This window comes from Xenopus tropicalis, chromosome 9, assembly GCF_000004195.4.
Source record: "Xenopus tropicalis strain Nigerian chromosome 9, UCB_Xtro_10.0, whole genome shotgun sequence".
Lineage (NCBI taxonomy): Eukaryota > Metazoa > Chordata > Amphibia > Anura > Pipidae > Xenopus > Xenopus tropicalis.
In genome coordinates, this window is record NC_030685.2 from 88,665,174 (window position 1) to 88,691,997 (window position 26,824).

Here is a 26,824-nt window from a genome sequence, read left to right on the forward strand (position 1 = left end):
GGGCCCCGAGGATAAACGGGGGGATCAAACAACCAACAGACCCACCGACCCCAGGAGCCAGAGCCGCGGGACCCCGGAAACACAAGGTAACGTCGATTTAACCCATTACAGGCACAATTACACCAATATATAAAGGGTAACCTAACCCTATAGGGTAACACGGGGGGGGGGGGGTGCAGGGGGGGCACAAATGTGGTGTCAGTGTGTTTATATGCTCTGCACTGCTGGTTCTGACTCTTGAAACAAAGTAGCAGCAGACCTGTGCAGACTCTCGCAAGTCTGACTTCTCCTATTGGTTTCAATAGACAGAACGGGACAGAGACACACTCGCTGCCTTGGTCTGTCAGTCACATCCAGGCTCCCCTCTCGCTGCAGGTGAATCGCCATGAAGGAGGAGATGCTTATCTTGCCTGAGTCCCGGGAAGGTAGGTTCCCTATGTAGCTATAAGGGAAAAGTACAAAGAGAGACAACTGAATTAATAAAGGGAAGTGTCTCATGGAAAGGCTTCATTTTCCTACTGACTGAAGAAACCCAAGAAAAGGGCCCCCAAAGGGTGCAGTGAGGGATCCTATGTGTCCAGTGACACTGTGCAGGAATGGGGGGCACAGGGTTTGGGGGTACAATACAGCGACTGTGCAGGAATGGGGGGCACAGAGTTTGGGGTGCAATACAGTGACACTGTGCAGGAATGGGGGGTACAGGGTTTGGGGGTGCAATACAGTGACACTGTGCAGGAATGGGGGGTACAGGGTTTGGGGGTGCAATACAGTGACACTGTGCAGGAATGGGGGGCAGGGTTTGGGGGTGCAATACAGTGACACTGTGCCAGGAATGGGGGGACAGGGTTTGGGGGTGCAATACAGTGACACTGTGCTGAGCAGGAGGCGCAGGTTTGTTTGGCAAGGAACCAGTTAATCTCCCCATGTTGAGTTATTTATTTGAGCGCTAGAAGTGCGTCCCAATCCCGTATCACATGACCCCATATGATCCTCACAAACAAAGTTTCCCTGGCGCAGTAGGGAGGCTCCGGGCCCTTTTCCTGCCCATCAGGGGCCAAAGGTTAACCCCCGAGTAACTGAGTCTCCTCTCATCTTGATAAGTGCAAAGGGGCCAATCCCATTGGCTGGAGGGGTCTAAACTCGACCTGTAATAATCATTATGACCGCTAAAGTAATAGCCAAGGATGGAATAATGAGGTGCCCCTCATGAGCGGAAGCCCTCAGTTCTGGAGTAAGTGTGGGCAAGCTGCCAGCGGGCGCCATGGAAGAAGAAAGCTGATGAAGTTCGAGGAGATGCGACAAGTGTAGATACCTCAGACCTGCCCTCTGTTATGTTACCTCCCCTTACTGTGCCCAGTGCCAGTTACTGTTACCCCTGTATGTGGCCCAGTTGCCAGTACCTGTTTTACCCCTGTATGTTCCTCAGTGCACAGTCGTGTTACCCCCTGTAATTGCCAGGGTAACGAGATTCTGTTACCTAGTCCCTGTATGTGGCACGCAGTACCAGTCTGGGGTTACGCCGCATGTAAAGTGCCATGTGTCCAGTACTGTATTACCCCCCTCTGTGAGTCGCCCAGTGCAGTCTGTTACCCAACAGTGGCACGTGCACTAGTATTGTGCGCCAGTGCAGTCCTCGTTAAACGTCCCCTGTAAATGTGGCGCCAGTGACCAGTGTTACCGGGTGAACTTTCGCGCCCCGGACACCCTGTAATGTGCCCAGTGGCCAGTCTGTCACCCCCTGTATGGTGCCCAAGGTATGAGTCTGTTACCCCTGTATGTGCCCAGGTGCCAGTCTGTTACCACCTCTGTATGTGCCCGCAGTACTTCAGCAACTCGGTTACCCTACCCTGTATGGTGCGCAGTACCAGTCTGTTACCTCACTGCCTGTATGTCGCCCACCAGTACCAGTCGTTACCCACCCTCGTTATGTGCCCAGTGACCATAGTCTTGTTTTACCTTGTTGTTCACCTGTAAGTGTGGCCCAGTCCATAGAGTCCTGTTCCTCCACACCTAGTATGTGCGCAGTACCAGTCTGTTAGTGTTACCCCTGGTATGGTGCGCCAGTACCCAGAGTCCTGTTAACCCTTTGATCGAACACTCTTCTTAATTTGACATCCCTGCTTATTCCGTGGCCAGTACTCTAAGTCTGCTTTATCCCCTGTAATGTGCCCAGTACCCAGTCTAGTTTAACCAGACTGTGCTTATTGTGACCACACCTGGTATGTCCCCAGTACCAGGGTTGTTACTGGGGTTACCACCCTGTATGTGCCAGTCAGTCTGTTAGTGTTACCCCACACAGCTGTATGTGGCCCAGTACCAGTCTGTTAGTGTTACCCTAGCTAAATTCCGTCTGTATGTTGCCCCGTACTCTGGAGTCTGTTTTACTGCTTGAGTAGAAGTCAACCCTGTATCGCTGCCCAGATACGGCGAGTCTGGTTACTGGGGGTTACCAAGGACTTCTGGAGCCTGAGTTTATTTATTTTGACACATCCTGTAATGTGGCTCACTTCACCAAAATACTGTTCCGCCCTCTGGGTATTTCGGCTGTTACCAGTTCTGCTCTAAGTGGGTTTAACTCCCCTGGTATGTGGCCCAGTACCAGTCTGTTTAGTGTTTACCCCCGCTGTGAATGTGCCCAGTACCATCCTGGGTTAGTGTATACCACCCCCGTGTATGTGCCCAGTACAGTTGTTAGTGTTTACGCTGCCCTGTATGTGCCCAGTACCCAAGTCTGTTAGTGTTACCTGCTGCCGCCTGTATGTGCCATAGTGTACGCAAGTCCTGTTACTTCTTTGCCCCTGTTGTGCCGCAGTACTGACAGTCAGTTAGTGTTAACCCCTGTTATGTGCCCGTACCGAGTCTGTTAGTGCTCTCAGCTTAAGCTGTCCCCTGTATGTGCCCAGTACCAGTTGTTAGTCGTTAACCCAGCACGTCCCCTGCTATGTGCCCCCCAGTAACGCAAAGTGTTTTAGTGTTACCTGGCTTTTGCCCCTGCTAATGTGCCAGAGTTACCAAGTCTGTTAGTGGTTACGAGTCCTGTATGTGCCATCAGAACCCTAGTTCTGTTCTCCACACCCTGGTAATGTGCCCAGTACCAGTTCTGTTACCACACACCTGTAATGTGCCCAAGTGACCAAGTTTCCTGTTTAGTTGTTACCTGACTATCTCCACTGTATTGTTCCAGTAACCAACTGAGTCGTAGCCTGTTACCAGTTTGCAGCAGGTACCCCTGGTAATCGTTGCACGCAGTACCCAGTCTGTAGGTTGGTTACCCCCCTGGTCTGTGCCCAAGTACCAGTTCTGTTAGTGTTTACCCCCCTGTATGTGCCTAGTACCAGCCTGGTTACCCCGATCCACTAGTATGTGCCCAGTACCAGTTCGTTTAGTGTTATCCTACCTTATGTGCCCAGTACCTAGCCTGTTACCCCTGTATGTGCTCGCAGTACGCAAGCCTGTTACCTCTCCCCTGTATTGTGCTCCCAGTACCAGTCTGGTAGTGTTACCTTTTGGTTCTGTTTTGTTTATTTTTAACGAGGTTGCGCCCACTGTTATGGTAGCCCAGTACACAGTCTGTTTACCTGCCTACCCTGTAATGTGCCCAGTACCGAGTCTGTTAAGTGTTACCCGCCAAATAGATCTGTATGTGCCTCAGTACCTGGCTGTTAGCCCACCCTGTTACTCGCTGCCCAGTTTACCATCTGTTAACCACTAACCCTACGTTATGGACCGACAGTACAAAGCCTGTTACACCTCCCTGGTATGTGCCGCAGGTACCAAGCTCTGTTAGTGTTACTCATGGAGTGGTTGGCTCCTGTAATGTTGGCCCAGTACCAGCCTGTTCAGCCCCTGTTGTGCCCCCGTACCAGTCCCTTTGTTTAGTGTTTACCCCCCTGTATGTGCCCAGTACGCAGTCTGTTAGTGTTACTGAAAATTTTGAAACTCAACTGTAAATGTGCCCGTTACCAGTCTGTTACCTATCCCAACTGTATGATGACCTCAGTACGAGGAGTCTGTTAGTGGTTACCTTGTTCAACATAACTAGCAACTTTTAATATACCCCTGTATGTGCCGCGAGTGCCAGTCTGTTTAGGTTACCCCCTGTAATGTGCCAGTACCAAGTCTGTTACACAATATCACCCCCTGTATGTGCCAGTCCAGTTCTGTTAGTGTTACCTCCCTTGGTAATGTGCCCAGTACCAGTCCTTTGTTACCCCCCTGTATGTGCCCAGTACCAGTCTGTTAAGTGTTCCCTGCATGTGCCTAGTACGAGTCCTGTTACCCCTGTAATGTGCCCAGAACCAAGTCTGTTAGTGTTACCTCCCCCCTGATGTGCCCAGTACCAGTCTGTTAGTGTTACCCACGTCCTGTAATGTGCCCAGTACCAAGCCTGTTTACCCCTCTGTATGTGCACAGTACCAGTCTGTTGACCCCCCAACAGCTCTGTATGTGCCGCGCAGTAGCAGGTTTGAGAGCCTGTTTACCTCATCCCTCTGATATGTGCCCCATACACTTAGTTACTATTTACCCCACCTGTATGTGCCCAGTACCAGCCTGTTACCTCCCGCCTTGTATGTGCCCCCAGTACCAGTCATGTTCCTCCTTCGCCCTGTATTGTGCCCAGTACAGTCCTGGTTACCCACCCGTATGTGCGCAGTACCGCCTGTTAGCCTGGACCGAAACTCCCCTGTATGTGCCCAGTACCGTCTGGGTTACCGCACCCTGTATGTGCCCCAGTACCAGTCCTGTTACACCGTCACCTGTGGATGTGCCCAGTACCAGCTGTTACCCCCCTGTATGTGCCCAGTAACCAGTGCTGTTACCCAGGAGCTACCGCGCTGTAAATGTGGCCCAGTACCAGTCCGTTTCATGTTAGACCCTGCATGATCTTCTAGACCCTTGTAATGTGCCCAGTACATCTGTTAGTATGGTTGACCATTGGCAGATCCCCCATCTGTATGTGCCCTAGTACCTCAGCGCTGTTAGCCCCCTGTAATGTGACGCATTTATTATGGTGGAAATACCACTAAAGTACCAGAGTCCTGTTGTGGTTGCCCATGCTATATTCCGATTTTGCCCTCTGTATTGATTGCCTAGTTTACCAGTCTGTTAGTTGTTACCCTCACCCTGTATGTGCCCCAGTACCCCAGCTCTGTTACGACAATTCGTCCCCTGTATGTGTCAGTATCCATGAGTGCTGGTTACCCAAGGTCATACTCCTTGTAAATGTGCCGGCACAGTACTCTAGCCTGTTACCCCCCTGTATGTTGCCAAAGCTACCAGTCTATTTTACAAGAATTCGCAGCACCTCTGGTACATGTGCCCAGTGACCAGCCTGGTTACCTCTTACCCTGTATGTGCCCATCCAGTCTTTTAACTCATGATGGCTGGGAGGAAAGGGGTTGTATGTGCCCAGTTCACCAGTACCTGTTACCCACACCTGTAATGTGCCCAAGTACGCAGCCTGTAGTTACCGACACGCTGGTATGTGCCCCAGTACAGTCATGTGTTTAACCACATGTAGCGAAGCAAGCAGAAAGACCTCACTGGTATGTGCCCAGTACCAAGTCTGTTATATACCGTTACTCCTGGTTGTGCTCCAGTACCAGTTGATTAGTGTTGCCTCACCCGTATGTGCTCCAAGTACTCAGTGCTGTTCAGTGTTACCATCAGGCCCCCCTGTATGTGCCCAGTATCCAGTCTGTTACCGCTCCGCCGGCTCCGCTGCATGTGCCCAGTAACAGTAACTGATTACCCTCACCCGTTAGTATGTGCCACAGAGGTACCAGTCTGAGTAAGTGGTTACCGTGAACTTAGGATGCAACTAGCCCCCTGTATGGTGCCCAGGTAACCAATCACTGTTCGTGTTAGCCACAAACCTCCCTCCCTTTTGTATGTTGCCCCAGTACCAGCTCCCTGTTACCAATATTCACTCGCTTGTATGTGCCCAGTACCAGTCTGTTAGTGTTACCCCCCCTGTATGTGCCCAGTACCAGTCTGTTACCCCCCTGTATGTGCCCAGTACCAGTCTGTTACCCCCCTGTATGTGCCCAGTACCAGTCTGTTACTTTTCCTCACCCAGTTAATTCCAAGTTAAAGGGTTAATGGGAGTTGCAGAGTTCTTTCCTATAGTTTTATTCTGTATATTTGACGTTTGGGTCCCAGTAGAACCGCCAGTACATGGAGCTGCGCTGGGTCAGGTGACTTTCATCAACATCCTTCTCTGTCTGACTTGGCCCCGGGGCCCAAATTGTCTGCTTCCCAGAAATGTATAAATGTTCCTCCTGTTACTGCGGAACCCTGGGTGCCCCCCCCCCCCCCGCTGCGCTGTTTGCCCCCCAGTTATGATACAATGAGGCTCAACTGGGGGCAGATTTGCCCCAATAATCTCTGGGTTTGTAACTATAACAAAGGGCGCTGGGAGTTACAGTCACACAACTCTTTCTTTTTTAGATCTATAATGATGGTATTTTAAAGGGGAAGTAAACCCAACGATATTGTATTTGAGCCCCCAAGCTGTGCGGCTGCTTCTTTCAGACCAGCGGGTTGGGAAGGAGACAGGGAGGTGGCAGAGCAGTTGGCACCGGGTGCAGTAAATACCCTGCTATTAAATAATATCATTAATTCACTAATTACAGATTAAAGTCACTGCCAGTTGTGACTCACGCCCGGTTCTGCCCGACTCTCAGCACAAACATGACGTCCATCTGATAATTGTATCATTGCTTAATATCTTAATAATCACCCCCCCCCCCAATACTGGTAACGGGACACTGATCCAACAGAGCGGGGGGGGGGGGGGTAATATCAATTCCCTGGGTGTGAGAAGCTTAAAGGGGAGTTGCTATGGAGTTGCTATGGAGCTGGCACTGGCATTGCTAGAAAGTGGCATCATTAGAGAAATGTAATTAACTGCCCCCCCCCAATATCTGCTCAGATTACTGCTCTCTAAAACAGTTTACCTGAAGCTCCCCGGGGGTTGTTTGCCAACCTGTATAACAATAAGTGCGGTGCCAGGGATGGTATGGGTGCCAGGGATGGTATGGGTGCCAGGGATGGTATGGGTGCCAGGGATGGTATGGGTGCCAGGGATCATATTGTGCCCAGGTTACGAAACAAAAAGAACCTTAATCATTAAAGGCTTTGTTTGTGTGACTGGGGCTGATTGGGTGCAGCTCAGAGAGAATAGGGGCAATTAGTGCTGGTAGGAGGGGGGGGGAGTGTGGCTGGGGGGGTGGGGGGGCAGTAACAGCCATGTTGCCCCTCTAACATGAAACCGTGCCACATTCGCAATGCGCTTTTTATAGATTCCCAGTATTACAGGTGAGGTAGCTCCGCCCAGACTGGAAATAGAAACCTGGCCACGCCCACACAGCCAGGTAATAGCAGGTACTTACATAATAGTAACACTGAGACATCGGGCTGAACCAGAGCGTGGGGGGGGGGGGGATCCCATGTATCGGGCAACTGGGGCCATTTTCTATTATGTGTAGTCTGTCCGCCCCCCCCATAGTGATCCTACCCCCCCTTATATATTTATATATAGTGACCCCCCCTTAACTGCCCCCCCCCAGTGTAACCAATCCCAACTGGGCCAGCCTTTCCCCATAACTGAGCCCATTCCCTTTATCAGCTTAGTCGCTCTTCCCTGTACTTTCTCTATTTCATTACTGCCCCCCCCCTTATATATTTATATATAGTGACCCCCCCTTAACTGCCCCCCCCCCCAGTGTAACCAATCCCAACTGGGCCAGCCTTTCCCCATAACTGAGCCCATTCCCTTTATCAGCTTAGTCGCTCTTCCCTGTACTTTCTCTATTTCATTACTGCCCCCCCTTATATATTTATATATAGTGACCCCCCCCTTAACTGCCCCCCCCCCCCCAGTGTAACCAATCCCAACTGGGCCAGCCTTTCCCCATAACTGAGCCCATTCCCTTTATCAGCTTAGTCGCTCTTCCCTGTACTTTCTCTATTTCATTACTACCCCCCCTTATATATTTATATATAGTGACCCCCCCCTTAACTGCCCCCCCCCCCCAGTGTAACCAATCCCAACTGGGCCAGCCTTTCCCCATAACTGAGCCCATTCCCTTTATCAGCTTAGTCGCTCTTCCCTGTACTTTCTCTATTTCATTACTGCCCCCCTTATATATTTATATATAGTGACCCCCCCCTTAACTGCCCCCCCCCCAGTGTAACCAATCCCAACTGGGCCAGCCTTTCCCCATAACTGAGCCCATTCCCTTTATCAGCTTAGTCGCTCTTCCCTGTACTTTCTCTATTTCATTACTGCCCCCCCCTTATATATTTATATATAGTGACCCCCCTTAACTGCCCCCCCCCAGTGTAACCAATCCCAACTGGGCCAGCCTTTCCCCATAACTGAGCCCATTCCCTTTATCAGCTTAGTCGCTCTTCCCTGTACTTTCTCTATTTCATTACTGCCCCCCCTTATATATTTATATATAGTGACCCCCCCTTAACTGCCCCCCCCCCCCAGTGTAACCAATCCCAACTGGGCCAGCCTTTCCCCATAACTGAGCCCATTCCCTTTATCAGCTTAGTCGCTCTTCCCTGTACTTTCTCTATTTCATTACTGCCCCCCTTATATATTTATATATAGTGACCCCCCCCTTAACTGCCCCCCCCCCCAGTGTAACCAATCCCAACTGGGCCAGCCTTTCCCCATAACTGAGCCCATTCCCTTTATCAGCTTTAGTCGCTCTTCCCTGTACTTTCTCTATTTCATTACTGCCCCCCCTTATATATTTATATATAGTGACCCCCCCTTAACTGCCCCCCCCCCCCCAGTGTAACCAATCCCAACTGGGCCAGCCTTTCCCCATAACTGAGCCCATTAGTTGTGCAAGACATTTTCGGAAATAAAATCTGATTAATCGGTTACAAATCAGTCCATGTGATTCTATATAAATGAGTGAGTGGGTGGGGGGGGGGGGTTCTCTGGGCCTCGGATCTCATGATGTGAATGGACTCATATGACCCCCCCCCCAGGAATGCACTGCAATTCTATGATTCCTTTGATTGTAAGAACAGAATTGGCCAAACCCCCCCCCCCCCTTCACCGTTTGATAAATATCTCCCTAGAATCCTGTGAATTCCCACTTTGTTAAATCCCCCCCAGTCTCCTGTTAGCGTCTGTCGCACCTAGCGACTCTGTGCAATTAAGATGCGCCGGGCATGGCCGCTCAGAAGCCGCTACAGTGCGCAGCGTGAATGTAAATGAAGGGAAAGTTCATGTCTGGTATTAAAGGGGCGACAGGGGAACCCCACAATGAGCCCCTGTGCCCTGAGGCTGCCGGGAACCCCCCCTTCCCCACATCGCACCAATGTTAGGCAAATAGTTCCGACTGAGTACACAGGAGGGAGTGGGAAGTGACAGTCGCTGGGAGTCGCACAATAACCGCCCCGTCCCGACACCCCTTGCTGTCTGTGAGGGGATCAGTGGGAGAGTCCAGAGCCCCCCTGTACCCCCCTGTGCAGACAGAGTGTAGCCCCCCCACTCCCTGCCACTATGCCCCCCTCACCCACCGACCCCTCTCTGCTCTCCCCCCCAGGAAAGAAGAGCGGACTGAGCAGTTACTTCTCAACATCTGCCTCCTCTCCGACCAAGAAAGTGCCGGTAAGTCGGACTCTTTAACCCTTTCTAGAAATAAATATTAATAATAATATCTGAATTCTGTTTGCCTTGCTAACCCCTCCCTGCCCGTCACATATTCCACCTTATCGTCATGCCAGGGAAGGAAAGGGTTAATGGGGACTATTTAGGGTTAATGAACCCCTTTATTAACCCTTTTGCCCAATTTAATCGGTCCCAAGTGATGTTATTTCGGGCAGGGAACACAGGAGCGATACATTTACAGTATAAACCTCAGTGGTTTTGTTTGCGCCGCTCCCGCTAAGGTTTCTTATCTATTCGAGTTTTCGAATTCGACCCTCCCGGGGCTGTCAGTGCAGAAAATAGAAACCAGAGATTTGCAGTCAATGTGAATCAACTGTAATTTGGGCAGCGGCGCTAAACTGCGCCCTCAGCAGCCAATCAGAACTTTTCCATCCATGATGGTTGGGAAACTGGGCGGAACTTGGGCACCTACTTTAGCGCTTCTCCCAAGGGCGCAGTGTTGGGGGCAAATATGGGCACAAATGTCACCCCAATGTACCCCAGGGTAGTGGGACTTTTACAAGTTCCGATCTATTTTATCGTTTGCGCAGATAAAAACCTTTATATTTTGCTTCCCCTTTAATCAGAGGCTGGCACAGGGTGGTGCAAGTTGGCAGAACAGACTGGCAGGGGCAGCCAAACCGCCGTGTCTACGTGTTTCCCCTTCAGCTGCGCTTGGAGCCAATTAAACGCTAATGAGACCCGCCTCCCCGGCCCCTCCCCTGCGCCCCAAGCCCCTCCCCTGCGGCTGATGAAGTTTGCATGTCACTCAAGCGACTATAAAAGTTGTCCCCAGGCCCTGGGGGGCCATTAACTCTCTCTCTCCTGTGACCCCCTGATGTCAGTGGCAATCACACAGCCAATAGGCACCCAGAACATGGGAGAGGGTGTGGCCTCCTGGCCCCCTTGTTGTACAATATAAACCTAACCTGATCTAACCGGCTGATCCTTATTTAAAGGGCAAGTTGACCTTACAATGAATCTGTAGTGAGACTCTCATGGCTGAGGCTGCAGATAAGACTAATTGGAAGCAGAATAATAATAATAATAATAACAGAGACACATTGTATCCCAACAAGTTACTGGCAAACAGCGTTGGGCACAGGGGGGAGAGGTTAACTGAGGACAGGGGGGGGCAGTTTCCTGTTGCCTGATGTGACCCCGCCTGGTGCAACGTGTCCCGGGGCGGAACCCTCAGTATGGCTCGCAGAACGTTCCAGTGGGCTCACAGCCAGCGCTCTATACAGGGCTTTATACTGTGTAAGTAGCCGGCCGGGCACAGGGCCCCAGGGAAGAAACTGCCCAACTAGACATGCCCCATCCTGGGCAAAGTAATACTTGCACCCAATGTGGCCCAGCACCCAACCACTCACCCACCACTGAGCACCCACTCAGTCTGTGCCCCCCATTGGCCGGTCTCCACCACCACTCAGCCTGAAAAATCCAGCTCCGACTCCCTACTGGCTGCTCATTGGCTGCTCACCCCCTACCCACTTGCCCCTGTGCTCTTTTTCTAGTTCTTGCTTTGACCCCCCCAAATCCACCCCCCCTTAGTAGTCTGCAAACCAGACCTTTGGGCCCACCCCTGCCCTGGGGCCCCCAGACTGAACCCGGTGGGCGGGACTAGGATACTAATTACTCTGATGGTAGCAGGAAGAGGAAGGGGCATGTAACTCAAGCAGTGGGTGGGGCTAGAATGCTCTGATGGAAGCTTACAAAGGGAGGGGCAGAGGCTTTGTGACTAATGCAGGGGGTGGGACTAAAAAAACTCTGATGGGAGTTTAAATGGGAGAAGCAGGAAGTCTGTAGCTTGAGTAATGGTGGGACCGGGGGCTCTGATGGAAGCTTATGGGGGGGCAGGGGACTGAGGGGCTCTGATGGAAGCTTACGGGGGGCAGGGGACTGGGGGACTATGATGGAAGCTTACGGGGGGCAGGGGACTGGGGGGCTCTGATGGAAGCTTACGGGGGGCAGGGGACTGGGGGACTATGATGGAAGCTTACGGGGGGCAGGGGACTGGGGGGCTCTGATGGAAGCTTACGGGGGGCAGGGGTCTGGGGGGCTCTGATGGAAGCTTATAGGGGGGGCAGGGGGGCTCTGATGGAAGCTTGCGGGGGAGGGGCAGGGGACTGGGGGGCTCTGACAGGAAGCTTATGGAGGGGCAGGGGACTGGGGGGCTCTTGATGGAAGCTTATGGGGGGCAGGGGACTGGGGGGCTCTGATGGAAGCTTATGGGGGGCAGGGGACTGGGGGGCTCTGATGGAAGCTTATGGGGGGGCAGGGGACTGGGGGCTCTGATGGAAGCTTATGGGGGGGCAGGGGACTGGGGGGCTCTGATGGAAGCTTATGGGGGGCAGGGGACTGTGGGGCTGTGATGGAAGCTTATGGGGGGGCAGGGGACTGGGGGGCTCTGATGGAAGCTTATGGGGGGGCAGGGGGGCTCTGATGGAAGCTTATGGGGGGCAGGGGACTGGGGGGCTCTGATGGAAGCTTATGGGGGGGCAGGGGACTGGGGGGCTCTGATGGAAGCTCCACCAATAGGGTAAAGCCTATCTAACAAGCTGTTCAAGTTCCCTTCCCATTGGTCTGACTGTGTGAGGGCCCCGCTGGGCAGTTTAACCCCTCGCTGGGCAGTTTAACCCCTCGCTGGCACAACTCATACCCTTCTCCTCCCTGCAGAAACTATGCGGAACCAACTACCCCCTGAGTATCATGTTCATCGTCGTCAACGAGTTCTGCGAGCGATTCTCCTACTATGGAATGAAAGGTACGAGCAACTTTTCAATTGGTCTTCATTATTTATTTTAAATAGTTTTTGAATTATTTCCCTTCTGCCTCTTTGCAGCTTTCAAATGGGGGTCAGTGACCCCGGCAGCCAAACCCTATTGCTCTCTGAGGCTCCAGTTTTATTGTTACTTTTTATTCCTTATCTTTCTATTCAGCCCCTCCCCTATTCATATACCTGTCTCTCATTCAACCCTCTCCCTGGTTGCTAAGGTCATTTGGACCCTAGCAACCAGATAGCTGCTGAAACTCCAAACTGGAGAGATGCTGAAGAAAAACTGAATCCAAGACTCTGATAAACCCCAATAAAAGCTGCAACTATCTGCCCCGCGCGCTATCGCGGCCCATCATCTCCGGCTGTTTATGGCCAATAAAATACAAGGACAGCGATACGGCCAATCGCAGGGCTGCAATAAAGGAGAGATAATCACAGGCGGGTTAATAGCTGCGGAGATATAAATCCCAGATATTAGAGCGTCCAGGAACTCACAAAGGAATTTACGAGATTTCTGTTGCTGGATAACCCGGCGCCTCCATCTTGTCCTACAGGACCCCCCCCCCCCACTCTTAAAGGGACACTGCCGGCTAAAAAAGATTTATTTTTTAAATGACTTGTGAATTATTAATATTAATAGATAAAAAGTGGCCCCCGTGCTGCTGCGGTCGGGGCCCTCCATCCCATTATTGACTTATTCCGAGACTTTATTTGGGAAACTGGGTACTAAAGGGGAAGTTAACACTAAGCTTTAATTTACTTGCAGTTGGTCTTTTACTGCCTCCCCCCACCCTGAAATCCAAATGTTCATTGGTTGCAGAATTTTTTCTGGTTTTATTACCCAGTCTGTTCAGCCCCCCCTCCATTCTGCATCCGGACGACATTTAATGAAGACCAATATCTAACTGCCTTTTACAACGCACTAAATGTTATTCAGAAGGTTAACTTGCCCTTTAGAAATATATATATATATATTTATTTTTTTTTTAAATGTGCTAGGTTCTGTTTTTTTCACCCATAAACCCTGGCTCTGGGGGGCTTATAGCATATATATATATATTAACCCTTTCTTTGCTTCTTTCTGCTTGTTACCCATAGGCCTGTCTGCTTTCTTCCAGTCACCAGACTCTTGCTCGGCCAATCATCCCTTTGCTCTCTTACATCACATTTACCACATTGGCGCATACCATGTGATGCAAGAGGGGGAGGGATTTCACACGGCTGGGTGGCGGAACTGGAATCACATGACCAGAACAAAGTAGATAGGTCCTTGTGTACCATCAGAATGGTTTTGGGCCCCCACACAATCATGGGGTGCACATACAGACCCCCCGCAGACGGAGCCTTGGTTGGAACTGAACCCAAGACCCCAGCAATGTCCCTCGCTTTACTGCAGTGCTGCACTGACTCTCATTCCACCCCATGTGTTTCCTTCCAGCGGTTCTCACCTTGTATTTCCTCAATTACCTGCACTGGGATGAAAACCTGTCGACGACTGTGTATCACGCCTTCAGCGGCCTCTGCTACTTCACCCCCCTCATTGGCGCCCCCATCGCCGACGCCTGGCTTGGGAAGTTCAAGTAAGTCTCTGCGCCCAGTAATTGTGTATAAGGGGGGACAGTCCCAGCAGGGCCTGTGCCCGTACATCTGCAGGGCCCCTGATAATGAGCACCGACCCGTAGCCATGGTATGAGATTGCCTCGTGCAGCTCCAAGGTGGGCAACATTATAGGTCTGGCATCCCATAGTGATCGGGTATCAACCGGCAATTAAACCAACAGCACCCACCCACCTACCCACGGCACCAGCACCCTTTCCCTGCCAGCTGGGGGAAAAGTAACCCAGAAGGTCATGACAAGTCTGTGTTTTACCCCTTTTCCTACAGTTCCGGCTGATAAACCTTTCTGTTTTATATTCCAGCACCATCTTTTACCTGTCAATCCTCTACGTCATTGGGCACGTGATAAAGTCAGTGGGTGCCATCCCTACGGTGGGGAGTACCGAGGTGCACGTGTAAGTAAGGGACCCCGATATCTCTCTCTGATCAAGGAAATATAGGGGTTGGTAGCACTAGGTAGGTACCTAATATATAGGGGCAGAGACAGGGGAAAGTGTTGGAAGGGTTACTGCCTGCCCTGCTCTCATTTCCCTACAGAAATAGGGGTTGGTAGCACTAGGTAGGTACCTAATATATAGGGGCAGAGACAGGGGAAAGTGTTGGAAGGGTTACTGCCTGCCCTGCTCTCATTTCCCTACAGAAATAGGGGTTGGTAGCACTAGGTAGGTACCTAATATATAGGGGCAGAGACAGGGGAAAGTGTTGGAAGGGTTACTGCCTGCCCTGCTCTCATTTCCCTACAGAAATAGGGGTTGGTAGCACTAGGTAGGTACCTAATATATAGGGGCAGAGACAGGGGAAAGTGTTGGAAGGGTTACTGCCTGCCCTGCTCTCATTTCCCTACAGAAATAGGGGTTGGTAGCACTAGGTAGGTACCTAATATATAGGGGCAGAGACAGGGGAAAGTGTTGGAAGGGTTACTGCCTGCCCTGCTCTCATTTCCCTACAGAAATAGGGGTTGGTAACACTAGGTAGGTACCTAATATATAGGGACAGAGACAGGGGAAAGTGTTGGAAGGGTTACTGCCTGCCCTGCTCTCATTTCCCTACAGAAATAGGGGTTGGTAACACTAGGTAGGTACCTAATATATAGGGGCAGAGACAGGGGAAAGTGTTGGACTGATGCAGTTGGCTCGGGGGCTGTCGGTGCTGCTGAGTCGGAACTCACTATATAACCTTGCTTGTTTATTTCAGGGCTCTGTCTATAATTGGCCTGATTGCCATTGCGTTTGGCACGGGTGGGATTAAACCCTGCGTTGCTGCCTTCGGAGGGGATCAGTTTGAGGAGGAGCATGTAAGTTCCCCACTTGTATGGAAAAAACTAAGAAACAGAATTGAAATACTAGTGTTTAAAGGGTAAATAGAATCAAGGCTTTGTGACCATGGGAAAGAGAACAGCCTAAGAGTAGGAATTACATGGAATCGAGGCTTTGTGACCATGGGAAAGAGAACAGCCCGGGAGTAGGTATTACAGAGAATGGAAGCTTTGTGACCATGGGAAAGAGAGCAGCCTAGGAGTAGGAATTACACGGAATCAAGGCTTTGCAACCATGGGAAAGAGAACAGCCCGGGAGTAGGTATTACAGAGAATCGAGGCTTTGTGACCATGGGAAAGAGAACAGCCTAAGAGTAGGAATTACATGGAATCGAAGCTTTGTGACCATGGGAAAGAGTACAGCCCAGGAGTAGGTATTACAGAGAATCGAAGCTTTGTGACCATGGGAAAGAGAGCAGCCTAGGAGTAAGAGTTACATGGAATCGAGGCTTTGTGACCATGGGAAAGAGAGCAGCCTAGGAGTAGAAATTACACGGAATCAAGGCTTTGCAACCATGGGAAAGAGAACAGCCCGGGAGTAGGTATTACAGAGAATCGAAGCTTTGTGACCATGGGAAAGAGAGCAGCCTAGGAGTAGGAATTACATGGAATTGAGGCTTTGTGACCATGGGAAAGAGAACAGCCTAGGAGTAGGAATTACACAGAATCAAGGCTTTGTGACCATGGGAAAGAGAACAGCCCTGGAACTGTTTGTCTTCCCTTTTTCAGGCGCAAGAACGCAGCAAATTCTTCTCCATCTTCTACCTGTCCATCAACGCCGGGAGTCTCATCTCCACCTTTGTGACCCCCGTACTCCGAGGTCGGTATAACTGTGCCCCACGGGGGGCCGAGGTGGCAAATTCTGAATAATGTAGAATTCCTGCCATAAAGCAAGTCAGAACTGTTGCACAGTGGGGAGGCACATTGTGACGCTGGCAGCCCATTGGCTGATGGGCCGACCCTGACTCCCACCTTTCTCTCTCCCGCAGGGGACGTTAAGTGCTTCGGAGGCGACTGCTACGCGCTGGCGTTTGGGGTCCCGGCTGCCCTGATGTTTGTGGCCCTGAGTGAGTAGCCAATGGCCTAAAATCTGGTTTGATTCCCCTAAAAATCTTTCTTTTATGTCAAATTTAACTCTTTAAGTGCTGATTACACCCCGTTACCTAGCAACGCCCCAAACAGTCCGATAGTCCCAGCTGCACTGCTGGTTCTGACTACTGAACATCCGACAGTGCTGCCACTGATTCTACAACCTGCAGCGCTTTAGGGGTTAATTTTATGATTTAATTAGGGGCATCGCAGTGACAAAGTGCAACAAATGGGTGCAAACCTCCATGATCCTTGCACTTTGCCCCCTTCCCAGGATTCCTGCATGAAACACAGATATATCCATGGGGGCCCCAGGGGGCAGTACAAGGACACCCCTCGCTCCCATGTTATTCACATACACGCTATGCAATGGGCGCCAGATGCAGCGCAGCCCTGTACGTCCTGTACTGTTGGACTATTGGGGGCAAAGCTCCAGCGCCACATTCTGTATTCGGCTCCATGTCTGGCTGCACCCCATTCCAGGATATAGATAAATGCCCCTCTAATATTGGGGTAAATATTACTTTAATAACCCATTGACTCACAGAGCAACTTCTCAATATTATGCAACTGTCATTGTGTCTGTCTGCCTGTCACTGTCTGTCTGCCTGTCGGTATGTGCAGCAGGTAACTACTCGCTGGTGTAACTATACTGAGTAAATATGAATTAAATCGGCACCAGATTGGTTACATACTTCGCTCCATTATCAGAAGCTCCGCCCCAGGGCAGACACGCCTCCTACTGATTGGGGCATTTGTGTTTTGTTTCATTTAGTTGTGTTTGTCGCTGGAAGCGGGATGTACAAGAAATACCCACCCCAGGGCAACATCCTCGCCTCAGTGTTCCGCTGCATTGGGGTAAGTAGGGACAGATGTCCATTTGTCTCCATCTTGCCCTTCTGTCACTGTCTCCATCTTGCCCTACTGTCCCCATCTTGTCCTACTGTCTCCATCTTGCCCTACTGTCCCCATCTTGTCCTACTGTCTCCATCTTGTCCTACTGTCTCCATCTTGCCCTACTGTCCCCATCTTGCCCTACTGTCCCCCATCTTGCCCTACTGTCTCCATCTTGCCCTACTGTCCCCATCTTGCCCTACTGTCCCCATCTTGCCCCTACTGTCTCCATCTTGCCCTACTGTCTCCATCTTGTCCTACTGTCTCCATCTTGCCCTACTGTCTCCATCTTGCCCCTACTGTCCCCATCTTGCCCTACTGTCTCCATCTTGCCCTACTGTCCCCATCTTGCCCTACTGTCTCCATCTTGCCCTACTGTCTCCATCTTGTCCTACTGTCTCCATCTTGCCCTACTGTCCCCATCTTGCCCTACTGTCCCCATCTTGTCCTACTGTCTCCATCTTGCCCTACTGTCCCCATCTTGCCCTACTGTCCCCATCTTGCCCTACTGTCTCCATCTTGCCCTACTGTTCTCCATCTTGCCCTACTGTCCCCATCTTGCCCTACTGTCTCCATCTTGCCCTACTGTCCCCATCTTGCCCTACTGTCCCCATCTTGCCCTACTGTCCCCATCTTGCCCTACTGTCTCCATCTTGTCCTACTGTCTCCATCTTGCCCTACTGTCCCCATCTTGTCCTACTGTCCCCATCTTGCCCTACTGTCTCCATCTTGCCATACTGTCCCCATCTCGTCCTACTGTCCCCATCTTGCCCTACTGTCCCCATCTTGCCCTACTGTCTCCATCTCGCCCTACTGTCCCCATCTCGCCCTACTGTCTCCATCTCGTCCTACTGTCTCCATCTCGCCCCACTGTCTCCATCTCGCCCCACTGTCCCCATCTTGCCCCACTGTCTCCATCTTGCCCCACTGTCTCCATCTTGCCCCAATGTCTCCATCTTGTCCTACTGTCTCCATCTTGCCCTACTGTCCCCATCTTGCCCTACTGTCTCCATCTTGCCCTACTGTTCTCCATCTTGCCCTACTGTCTCCATCTTGCCCTACTGTCCCCATCTTGCCCTACTGTCTCCATCTTGTCCTACTGTCTCCATCTTGTCCTACTGTCTCCATCTTGCCCTACTGTCTCCATCTTGCCCTACTGTCTCCATTTTGCCCTACTGTCTCCACCTTGCCCTACTGTCCCCATCTTGCCCTACTGTCTCCATCTTGTCCTACTGTCTCCATCTTGCCCTACTGTCTCCATCTTGTCCTACTGTCTCCATCTTGCCCTACTGTCCCCATCTTGCCCTACTGTCTCCATCTTGCCCTACTGTCTCCATCTTGCCCTACTGTCTCCATCTTGTCCTACTGTCTCCATCTTGCCCTACTGTCTCCATCTTGTCCTACTGTCTCCATCTTGCCCTACTGTCTCCATCTTGCCCCAGTCAGTGGGGATTTTTTTTCCAATATTCCCTAAAGGCGACTTTACTTTCTTGCCCTTTAGTTTGCGCTGAAGAACCGCTGGAGGCATCGATCCAAGCAGTACCCCAAGAGAGAGCACTGGTTGGACTGGGCCGAGGAGAAGTTTCAAGTGAGTGATGTATATGGGGCCCAGATGGATGGCGCCGGGGGCGGGGACAGTGAGTCACATGGTTCCCTAGAGAATATTCCTCTGCATTTCCTTGGGGTCCGGCTAGGAAGGAATCACTTTATGAAGTCGCTGTGGGTGGGGCCTGCCTGTGATTGGACAATAACTGCCCCCTACAGACAGTGCTTTTCTCTTGCCTTGGGCGCCTCCTGGTCAGTTCTGCGGTTACGGCGGCGCCGTTAGTCCAACCCTTGGGCCGTACTGTGGGGTATATAGAGATTTATTGCAGCAGGGAATGTACCTGATTCAGTACCAGGGTTGGTACCGGGGGTTCTGGGTGGTAACGGGTCATTCACGCGTTTCTCACGTTTCTCTTGCAGAAAAGACTCATCACAGAAGTGAAAATGGTGACCAAGGTGCTTTTCCTCTACATCCCGCTGCCCATGTTCTGGGCTCTGTTCGACCAACAGGTACCTCCCCTGTTTCCTTCTGGGTCCGTGTGGGCACATATGTAGAATTCTCTCTGCATTGAGACTTTACTTTCCCTTGGCAGGGCTCCCGCTGGACTCTGCAGGCTACAAGGATGAACTCGGACTTTGTGAGTATCGGGGGCTGGGCACTGGGGGCGGGTTCCACACACTTAGCTCCTCCTCCTTATCCCATAATACCCAGCGCAGGGGTTGGATAATGAGAATGTTCCATTCTGTTTGTGTTTCAGGGGGGATTCGTCCTACAGCCGGACCAGATTCAGGTAAAGGAAACCAATGTCCCCTGCACTTCCTGTTCCGCAGAGCATTCAATCAAATCTATATCTGATTTAAAGGGAAACTAAACCCAATTTTCAGCATTGGGGCCCCTGTCCACATTACATTCAATTTGAGGGTCGATGGTCGTAATCACTTACCTGCTCATTTTAGTCATTGTACCCCCCACGCAGTTTGTTTCTTGCCCTAGGAGCTGACAATCAGGACAGCACAATAATGTTCAGTTTTCATTTGCAGATCCTCAACCCTCTCCTCATCCTCATCCTCATCCCTATCTTCGACCTTTGCATTTATCCTCTGGTCAGATGCTGCAAGATCGATTTCAAGTGAGTCCTAACAATAAGTTCTGGTTCTGATCAGTTGAGCCCAATGGGCGGTACCAACACTACAGCCACGTTCCCTCTATTCTTTAATTTCAGGGCCATCCCCAAGATGGCTATTGGCATGATCCTGGCAGCACTGGCATTTGCGGTGGCAACTGTTGTTGAGATTAAAATCAATGTGAGTATTTAACCCTTTCCTTCCTAAACCTGTTTGTATCTTCTTCTGCTCTCAGGGCTCCCCTCCCATTCCTGACTCCATTTATGAAATGGGGATATTATAGTTATGTGCGGAAGTTCATGGGTAAGCATGGGTGTATCTATTAGAAAGCATGGGTGTGTTTATGGGTAAGCATGGGTGTATCCATTAGAAAGCATGGGTGTGTTTATGGGTAAGCATGGGTGTATCCATTAGAAAGCATGGGTGTGTTCATGGGTAAGCATGGGTGTATCTATTAGTAAGCATGGGTGTGTTCATGGGTAAGCATGGGTGTATCCATTAGAAAGCATGGGTGTGTTCATGGGTAAGCATGGGTGTATCCATTAGAAAGCATGGGTGTGTTTATGGGTAAGCATGGGTGTATCCATTAGAAAGCATGGGTGTGTTTATGGGTAAGCATGGGTGTATCCATTAGAAAGCATGGGTGTGTTCATGGGTAAGCATGGGTGTATCTATTAGAAAGCATGGGTGTGTTCATGGGTAAGCATGGGTGTATCCATTAGAAAGCATGGGTGTCATGGGTTGGGTGTGTTCATGGGTAAGCATGGGTTATCTATTGAAAAGCATGGTGTGTATCATGGGTAAGAAAGCATGGATGTGTATGGGTGGGTGTATATTGGGTAAGCATGGGTGTATCTATTAGAAAGCATGGTGTGTTATGGTAAGCATGGGTTTGTATCTATTTAGAAAGCATGGGTGTGTCATTGGGTATGGGTAAGCATGGGTGTATCTATTAGAAAGCATGGGTGTGTTTATGGGTAAGCATGGGTGTATCTATTAGAAAGCATGGGTGTGTTCATGGGTAAGCATGGGTGTATCTATTAGAAAGCATGGGTGTGTTTATGGGTAAGCATGGGTGTATCTATTAGAAAGCATGGGTGTGTTTATGGGTAAGCATGGGTGTGTTCATGGGTAAGCATGGGTGTATCTATTGGAAAGCATGGGTGTATCTAAGCATGGGTGTGTTTATGGGTAAGCATGGTGTGTCATGGGTAAGCATGGGTATCTATTAGAAAGCATGGGTAAGTGTTTTTATGGGTAAGCATGGGTGTACCATTAGAAAGCATGGTGTGTTCATGGGTAGCATGCATGGCATATCATGGGTGATCCATTAGAGAGCATGTGGTGTGTTTATGGTAAGCATGGGTGTATCCATCCATTAGAGAGCATGGGTGTGTTTACGGGTAAGCATGGGTGTGTTTACGGGTAAGCATGGGTGTGTTTATGGGTAAGCATGGGTGTGTTCATGGGTAACACATGGGTGTATCCATTAGAGAGCATGGGTGTGTTTACGGGTAAGCATGGGTGTGTTTATGGGTAAGCATGGGTGTATCCATTAGAGAGCATGGGTGTGTTCATAAGTAAGTATGGGTGTGTTCATGGGTAAGCATGGGTGTATCCATTAGAGAGCATGGGTGTGTTCATAAGTAAGTATGGGTGTGTTCATGGGTAAGCATGGGTGTATCCGTATGGTTACTATTCAAGAGCATCACTGATTGGTCGGTGGGTAGGCTTCAGCGAGTCTATGGGTAGTTATGTGTCTTTACATGGGCATCGGTGGGTGTGAATTAGCCAGTGCCAGCTGGAAACCAGTATATTTAGGGCACATCATTGTTGTGGGCAGCTATGCCAGGGCTCATATTTACCCAGCGTCTGTTCCCCACATGCAGGAAACTCTGCCCCCGGTGCCCAAAGCCCAGGTGAGTTACCTGCAGGTTCTAAATCTCGCTGGTGGTGACGTTGATGTCGACATCCCAGGGTTTGAGATCATCAAACAGCCCAGCCTGTACGGTGCCAATGCGTTGGTAAGTACCGCCCCCTGCTGGGCAAATGCCCGACCCTTGGGGTTCTGGGTGCATAGGGCATAGGGCAGATATTACTGCTTTGCACATCAGTTAGACTGCAGGCCGGGACTGACACATAACGTTTCCCTCCTGTTGTCTCCGCACAGGATCCAGACTACGTGAAACTGGAACTCACCACCGCACACAATAACTTTGATGCCAAACTGACAGTCGGAGCAGTAACCGCAGACTGCCCCATCCACATCCAAGAGAAAAGCAGCTACAGCCTCCTTGTCTACGGCGACAACCTGAACTGCGATCTGGTCAGTAGGGGGGATACCCCACTGTATCTACTATGGGTCGGCGGTGCCAGTACCAACTACTACTGTCATTTCCTCCCTTCCAATAAGCAGTGAAACAGCAAAGGCTTCGCCCGACTGTAACCGTTATCCCCCCTACTACTACCTGCTCTGTTACCTTCACATTCATTGGCCACTTTCCCTGTGGCTACAAAGTCTCTCTCTAGAAAAGAACCTTTATCATTTTATTTTATTTTTAGATTGAAGAATCCCAAACCAAACCAGCAAATGGCCTGGCAGCGGTCAGGTGAGACTCCTTTAATTACAACATGGGGACAGTAGGACAAGATGGAGACAGTAGGGCAAGATGGGGACAGTAGGGCAAGATGGAGACAGTAGGGCAAGATGGGGACAGTAGGACAAGATGGAGACAGTAGGGGGCAAGATGGGGACAGTAGGGCAAGATGGAGACAGTAGGGCAAGATGGGGACAGTAGGGCAAGATGGAGACAGTAGGGCAAGATGGAGACAGTAGGGCAAGATGGAGACAGTAGGGCAAGATGGAGACAGTAGGGCAAGATGGAGACAGTAGGGCAAGATGGAGACAGTAGGGCAAGATGGAGACAGTAGGGCAAGATGGAGACAGTAGGGCAAGATGGGGACAGTAGGACAAGATGGAGACAGTAGGACAAGATGGAGACAGTAGGGCAAGATGGAGGACAGTAGGGCAAGATGGAGACAGTAGGACAAGATGGAGACAGTAGGGCAAGATGGAGACAGTAGGGCAAGATGGAGACAGTAGGGCAAGATGGAGACAGTAGGGCAAGATGGAGGACAGTGGGTACAAGATGGGACAGTAGGGCAAGATGGAGACAGTAGGCAAGATGGGGACAGTAGGGCAAGATGGAGACAGTAGGGCAAGATGGAGACAGTAGGCAAGATGGGGACAGTAGGGACAAGATGGGGACAGTAGGGCAAGATGGAGACAGTAGGCAAGATGCAGGGGACAGTAGGACAAGATGGGGACAGTAGGGCAAGATGGAGACAGTAAGGGGGACAAGTGGAGACGAGTAGGGCAAGATGGGACAGTAGACAAGATGGGGACAGTAGGCAAGATGGAGACAGTAGGGCAAATGGGGACAGTAGGGCAAAGCAGGAGACAGGTAGGGCAAGATGGGACAGTAGCAAGATGGAGACAGTAGGGCAAGATGAAGGGGACAGTAGGGCAAATGGAGTATAGTAGGCAGATGAGACAGTAGGACAAGATGGAGACGTTAGGCACAGATGGAGACAGTAGGGCAAGATAGGGACAGTAGTAGGGCAAGATGGGCGACAGACCAGATGGGAGTAGGGCAAGATGAGACAGTAGGGCAAGATGGAGACGTAGGCAAGTAGAGACAGTAGGGCAAGATGGAGACAGGTAGGCAAGTGAGACAGTAGGCAAGATGAGACAGTAGCGCAAGATGGAGACAGTAGGGCAAGATGGGCGACAGTAGGATGAGACAGTAGGGCATGGAGACAGTAGGGCCAAGAGGGAGACAGTAGGCAAGATGGGACAGTAGGCAAGATGGGACAGTAGGACAACGATTGGGGACAGTAGGGCAAGATTGAGACAGTAGGGCAAGATGGGGACAAGTAGGACAAGGATGGGGGCCAAGGGGACAGTAGGGGGGGCAAGATGGAGACAGTAAGGGCAAGATGGAACGTAGGCAATGGACGACAGTAGGGCCAAGATGGGGACAGTAGGGCAAGACTGGAGATAGTTAAGGTCAAGATGGAGACAGTAGGACAAGATGGAGACAGTAGGACAAGATGGAGACAGTAGGGCAAGATGGGGACAGTAGGGCACGATGGGGACAGTAGGGCACGATGGAGACAGTAGGACAAGATGGAGACAGTAGGGCAAGATGGGGACAGTAGGGCAGATAGTGACATATCAGGAGGTAGTTGGACGAGATGGTGACAGGACAATGTGACAGTAGAGGTGCAGTTTGAGGGGTTGCTGTAGAAGATGAATAAAGGCAGTTATTGAATTCTGGGTGCAGGTTTGGGCTTGGGGTGCTGCTCGGCTGTGTGGGAATCACTGGGGGGCTCATTACGATTCCATTTACAGGTTTATAAATATGCTCAACCGTGATATCAATGTGACGATCGGAGAATCCACTGTCAGCGCCAAGGGGAACAATGGGGTGTCCCCGTACATCACTGTGAAGAGAGGAAAGTACGTGTCTCCCTTACGTTACCCCCAAAACTCATCCCTTCAGCCTGCAGGGAACCCCCCTCTCCTTTGCACTAATGCCCCCAGGTTGTGGGTTTGTCACTGGGCTCATTGTGTCTCTTTCACTTGGTGACCAGGATAACGGCAACCTACCCGGCTGGAGCCGAACAACAAGAACTGGACCTTGGGTTACTGAACTTTGGTGCTGCTTATTCAGTCATACTCGTTAGGGTAGGTACCAACCTGCTGGGTGATTCCCCCCAGTCCCACAGTGACCCCCTGCAGGGAGACCCCATAGTCCCACAGTGACTCCCTGCAGGGAGACCCCACAGTCCCACAGTGACCCCCTGCAGGGAGACCCCACAGTCCCACAGTGACCCCCTGCAGGGAGACCCCACAGTCCCACAGTGACCCCCTGCAGGGAGACCCCATAGTCCCACAGTGACCCCCTGCAGGGAGACCCCACAGTCCCACAGTGACCCCCTGCAGGGAGACCCCAAGTCCCAGTGACCCCTGCGGGGAGACCCACAGTCCCACAGTGACCCCTGCAGGAGACCCACAGTCCCCAGTGACCCTGCAGGGAGACCCCACAGTCCCACAGTGACCCCCTGCAGGGAGACCCCATAGTCCCACAGTGACCCCCTGCAGGGAGACCCCACAGTCCCACAGTGACTCCCTGCAGGGAGACCCCACAGTCCCACAGTGACCCCCTGCAGGGAGACCCCACAGTCCCACAGTGACCCCCTGCAGGGAGACCCCACAGTCCCACAGTGACCCCCTGCAGGGAGACCCCATAGTTACTGGTGGCCCCTCTGTTTCCTGCTCAGGATTTGGGGGACACCATTGAGTTTAAGAAGACAGAAGACGTCTCGGCCAACAGTTTCCATGTGGCCTGGCAGGTCCCCCAGTATGTGCTGCTCAGCGCGGGGGAAGTCATGTTCTCCGTCACCGGCCTGGAATTCTCTTACTCCCAGGTAACTGCCGAGACCCCCGGCTCCATCACGGGGGGGGGGGGGGGGGCCTTTCCATCAGAACCTACATATGGAAATGTAAATCCAAATGGAAAATACTGCTTCTTAGTCAGAAGCAAGCTCCGCCCACACTTGCCCATGGGGAAGAGAGCAGCAATAAAGAGAATAAGAGTTTGTATCCTATTCAGTGATTGGTTGCTTTGCAGCGGTAACAAGTGACTGACGCCTGTCTCTGTCTGCCCATAGGCTCCTATCAGTATGAAGTCAGTGTTACAGGCGGGGTGGCTGTTCACCATCGCCATCGGAAATGTCATTGTGCTGATAGTGGCGCAGGCCGGGTCCCTCGCGCAGGTAAGAATATCATTAGGGAAACATCTGCTAAACAGCGGTTAATGGGTAGTGTACATCCCAGAAGCCTTTGCTGCATTCATTTAAACATGCAAGATTCAATCAGGTCTTGGATTGGTTCCTCCGTCCCATGTGTAACAAATCTCCCCCTGTATCTGTCACCCCGCAGTGGGCGGAGTTTATCCTGTTTGCCGCCCTTCTGGTTGCCGTTTGCATCATCTTCTCCATCATGGGCTACTTCTATGTCCCGGCCAATCCCGACGACCTGAAGGAGGAGGAGGAGCTGGAGAAGAAGCAGCTGCCGGAGGGGGAGCCCAGCGCCATCCCCATGGAGGAAAGGAAGACCAAGATGTAACCGACGTTTCATCCTCATCCTTCTTCTCCTTGGAAGCACAGTGATTGGCTCGTTATTTTTTCGTTTTCTTTTTCTCCGCTTGGGCATTTGAACCCACACCTTGCTGGGCTGGGGGGAGGAGTTAACTCTTTATACTGGGACCAAACTTCTAACATGCTCCTCCCCTGCCTGTGATGGTGTCCTCCACTTCAACTTCCTCTCAGAGGATTCTGGGAGCTGTAGTCCAGCAACATCCCTAGGGTGCCCAAATATTCTCCCACCAGTGTTTTTATTCCACATGGACGTTCTGATTTGTACAGATTTGTGATAATTGATAGTATTTCTGTAAATTTCCATGCACTTTATGAATAAAAGAGTCTTTTCCTGGATATTGGTACCCGGGCGCCCAATAGGAACGGCCCCAGCGGAGAGAAGAGGAAGTGGGAGGGGCCAGTCAAGGAGAGGCTGAGGCCGAGGGGATTTCTGGGTACATTTGCACCCAAGGCGGGGGGAAGAGGAATGTTTATGGGTCCAGTTTGGTTCAGTCCTGGGTCCATATGCAGTAGCCCAGTGAGGGTGGGTTCAATGAGAGAGAGCGCTATTACTAAC

The 26,824-nt window shown here is 51.2% G+C and overlaps 1 protein-coding gene across 1 annotated transcript; it reads left to right on the forward strand.

Annotated features, from left to right (window-relative positions):
- On the forward strand, positions 1 to 26,604 carry slc15a2 (solute carrier family 15 member 2). Its single transcript, XM_004917615.4, has 24 exons — positions 1 to 86; positions 358 to 425; positions 9,576 to 9,640; positions 12,359 to 12,446; positions 13,897 to 14,038; positions 14,378 to 14,470; positions 15,270 to 15,369; positions 16,120 to 16,210; positions 16,380 to 16,457; positions 17,255 to 17,337; positions 18,875 to 18,961; positions 19,339 to 19,428; positions 19,512 to 19,556; positions 19,677 to 19,709; positions 19,960 to 20,048; positions 20,142 to 20,223; positions 21,933 to 22,067; positions 22,214 to 22,369; positions 22,606 to 22,652; positions 24,458 to 24,565; positions 24,700 to 24,793; positions 25,390 to 25,536; positions 25,780 to 25,884; positions 26,051 to 26,604. The coding sequence occupies exons 2-24, from the start codon at positions 386 to 388 to the stop codon at positions 26,234 to 26,236; spliced, it is 2,184 nt and encodes a 727-aa protein (XP_004917672.2). The 5' UTR covers positions 1 to 86; positions 358 to 385; the 3' UTR covers positions 26,237 to 26,604.
- The last annotated feature ends 220 nt before the right edge of the window (positions 26,605 to 26,824 follow it).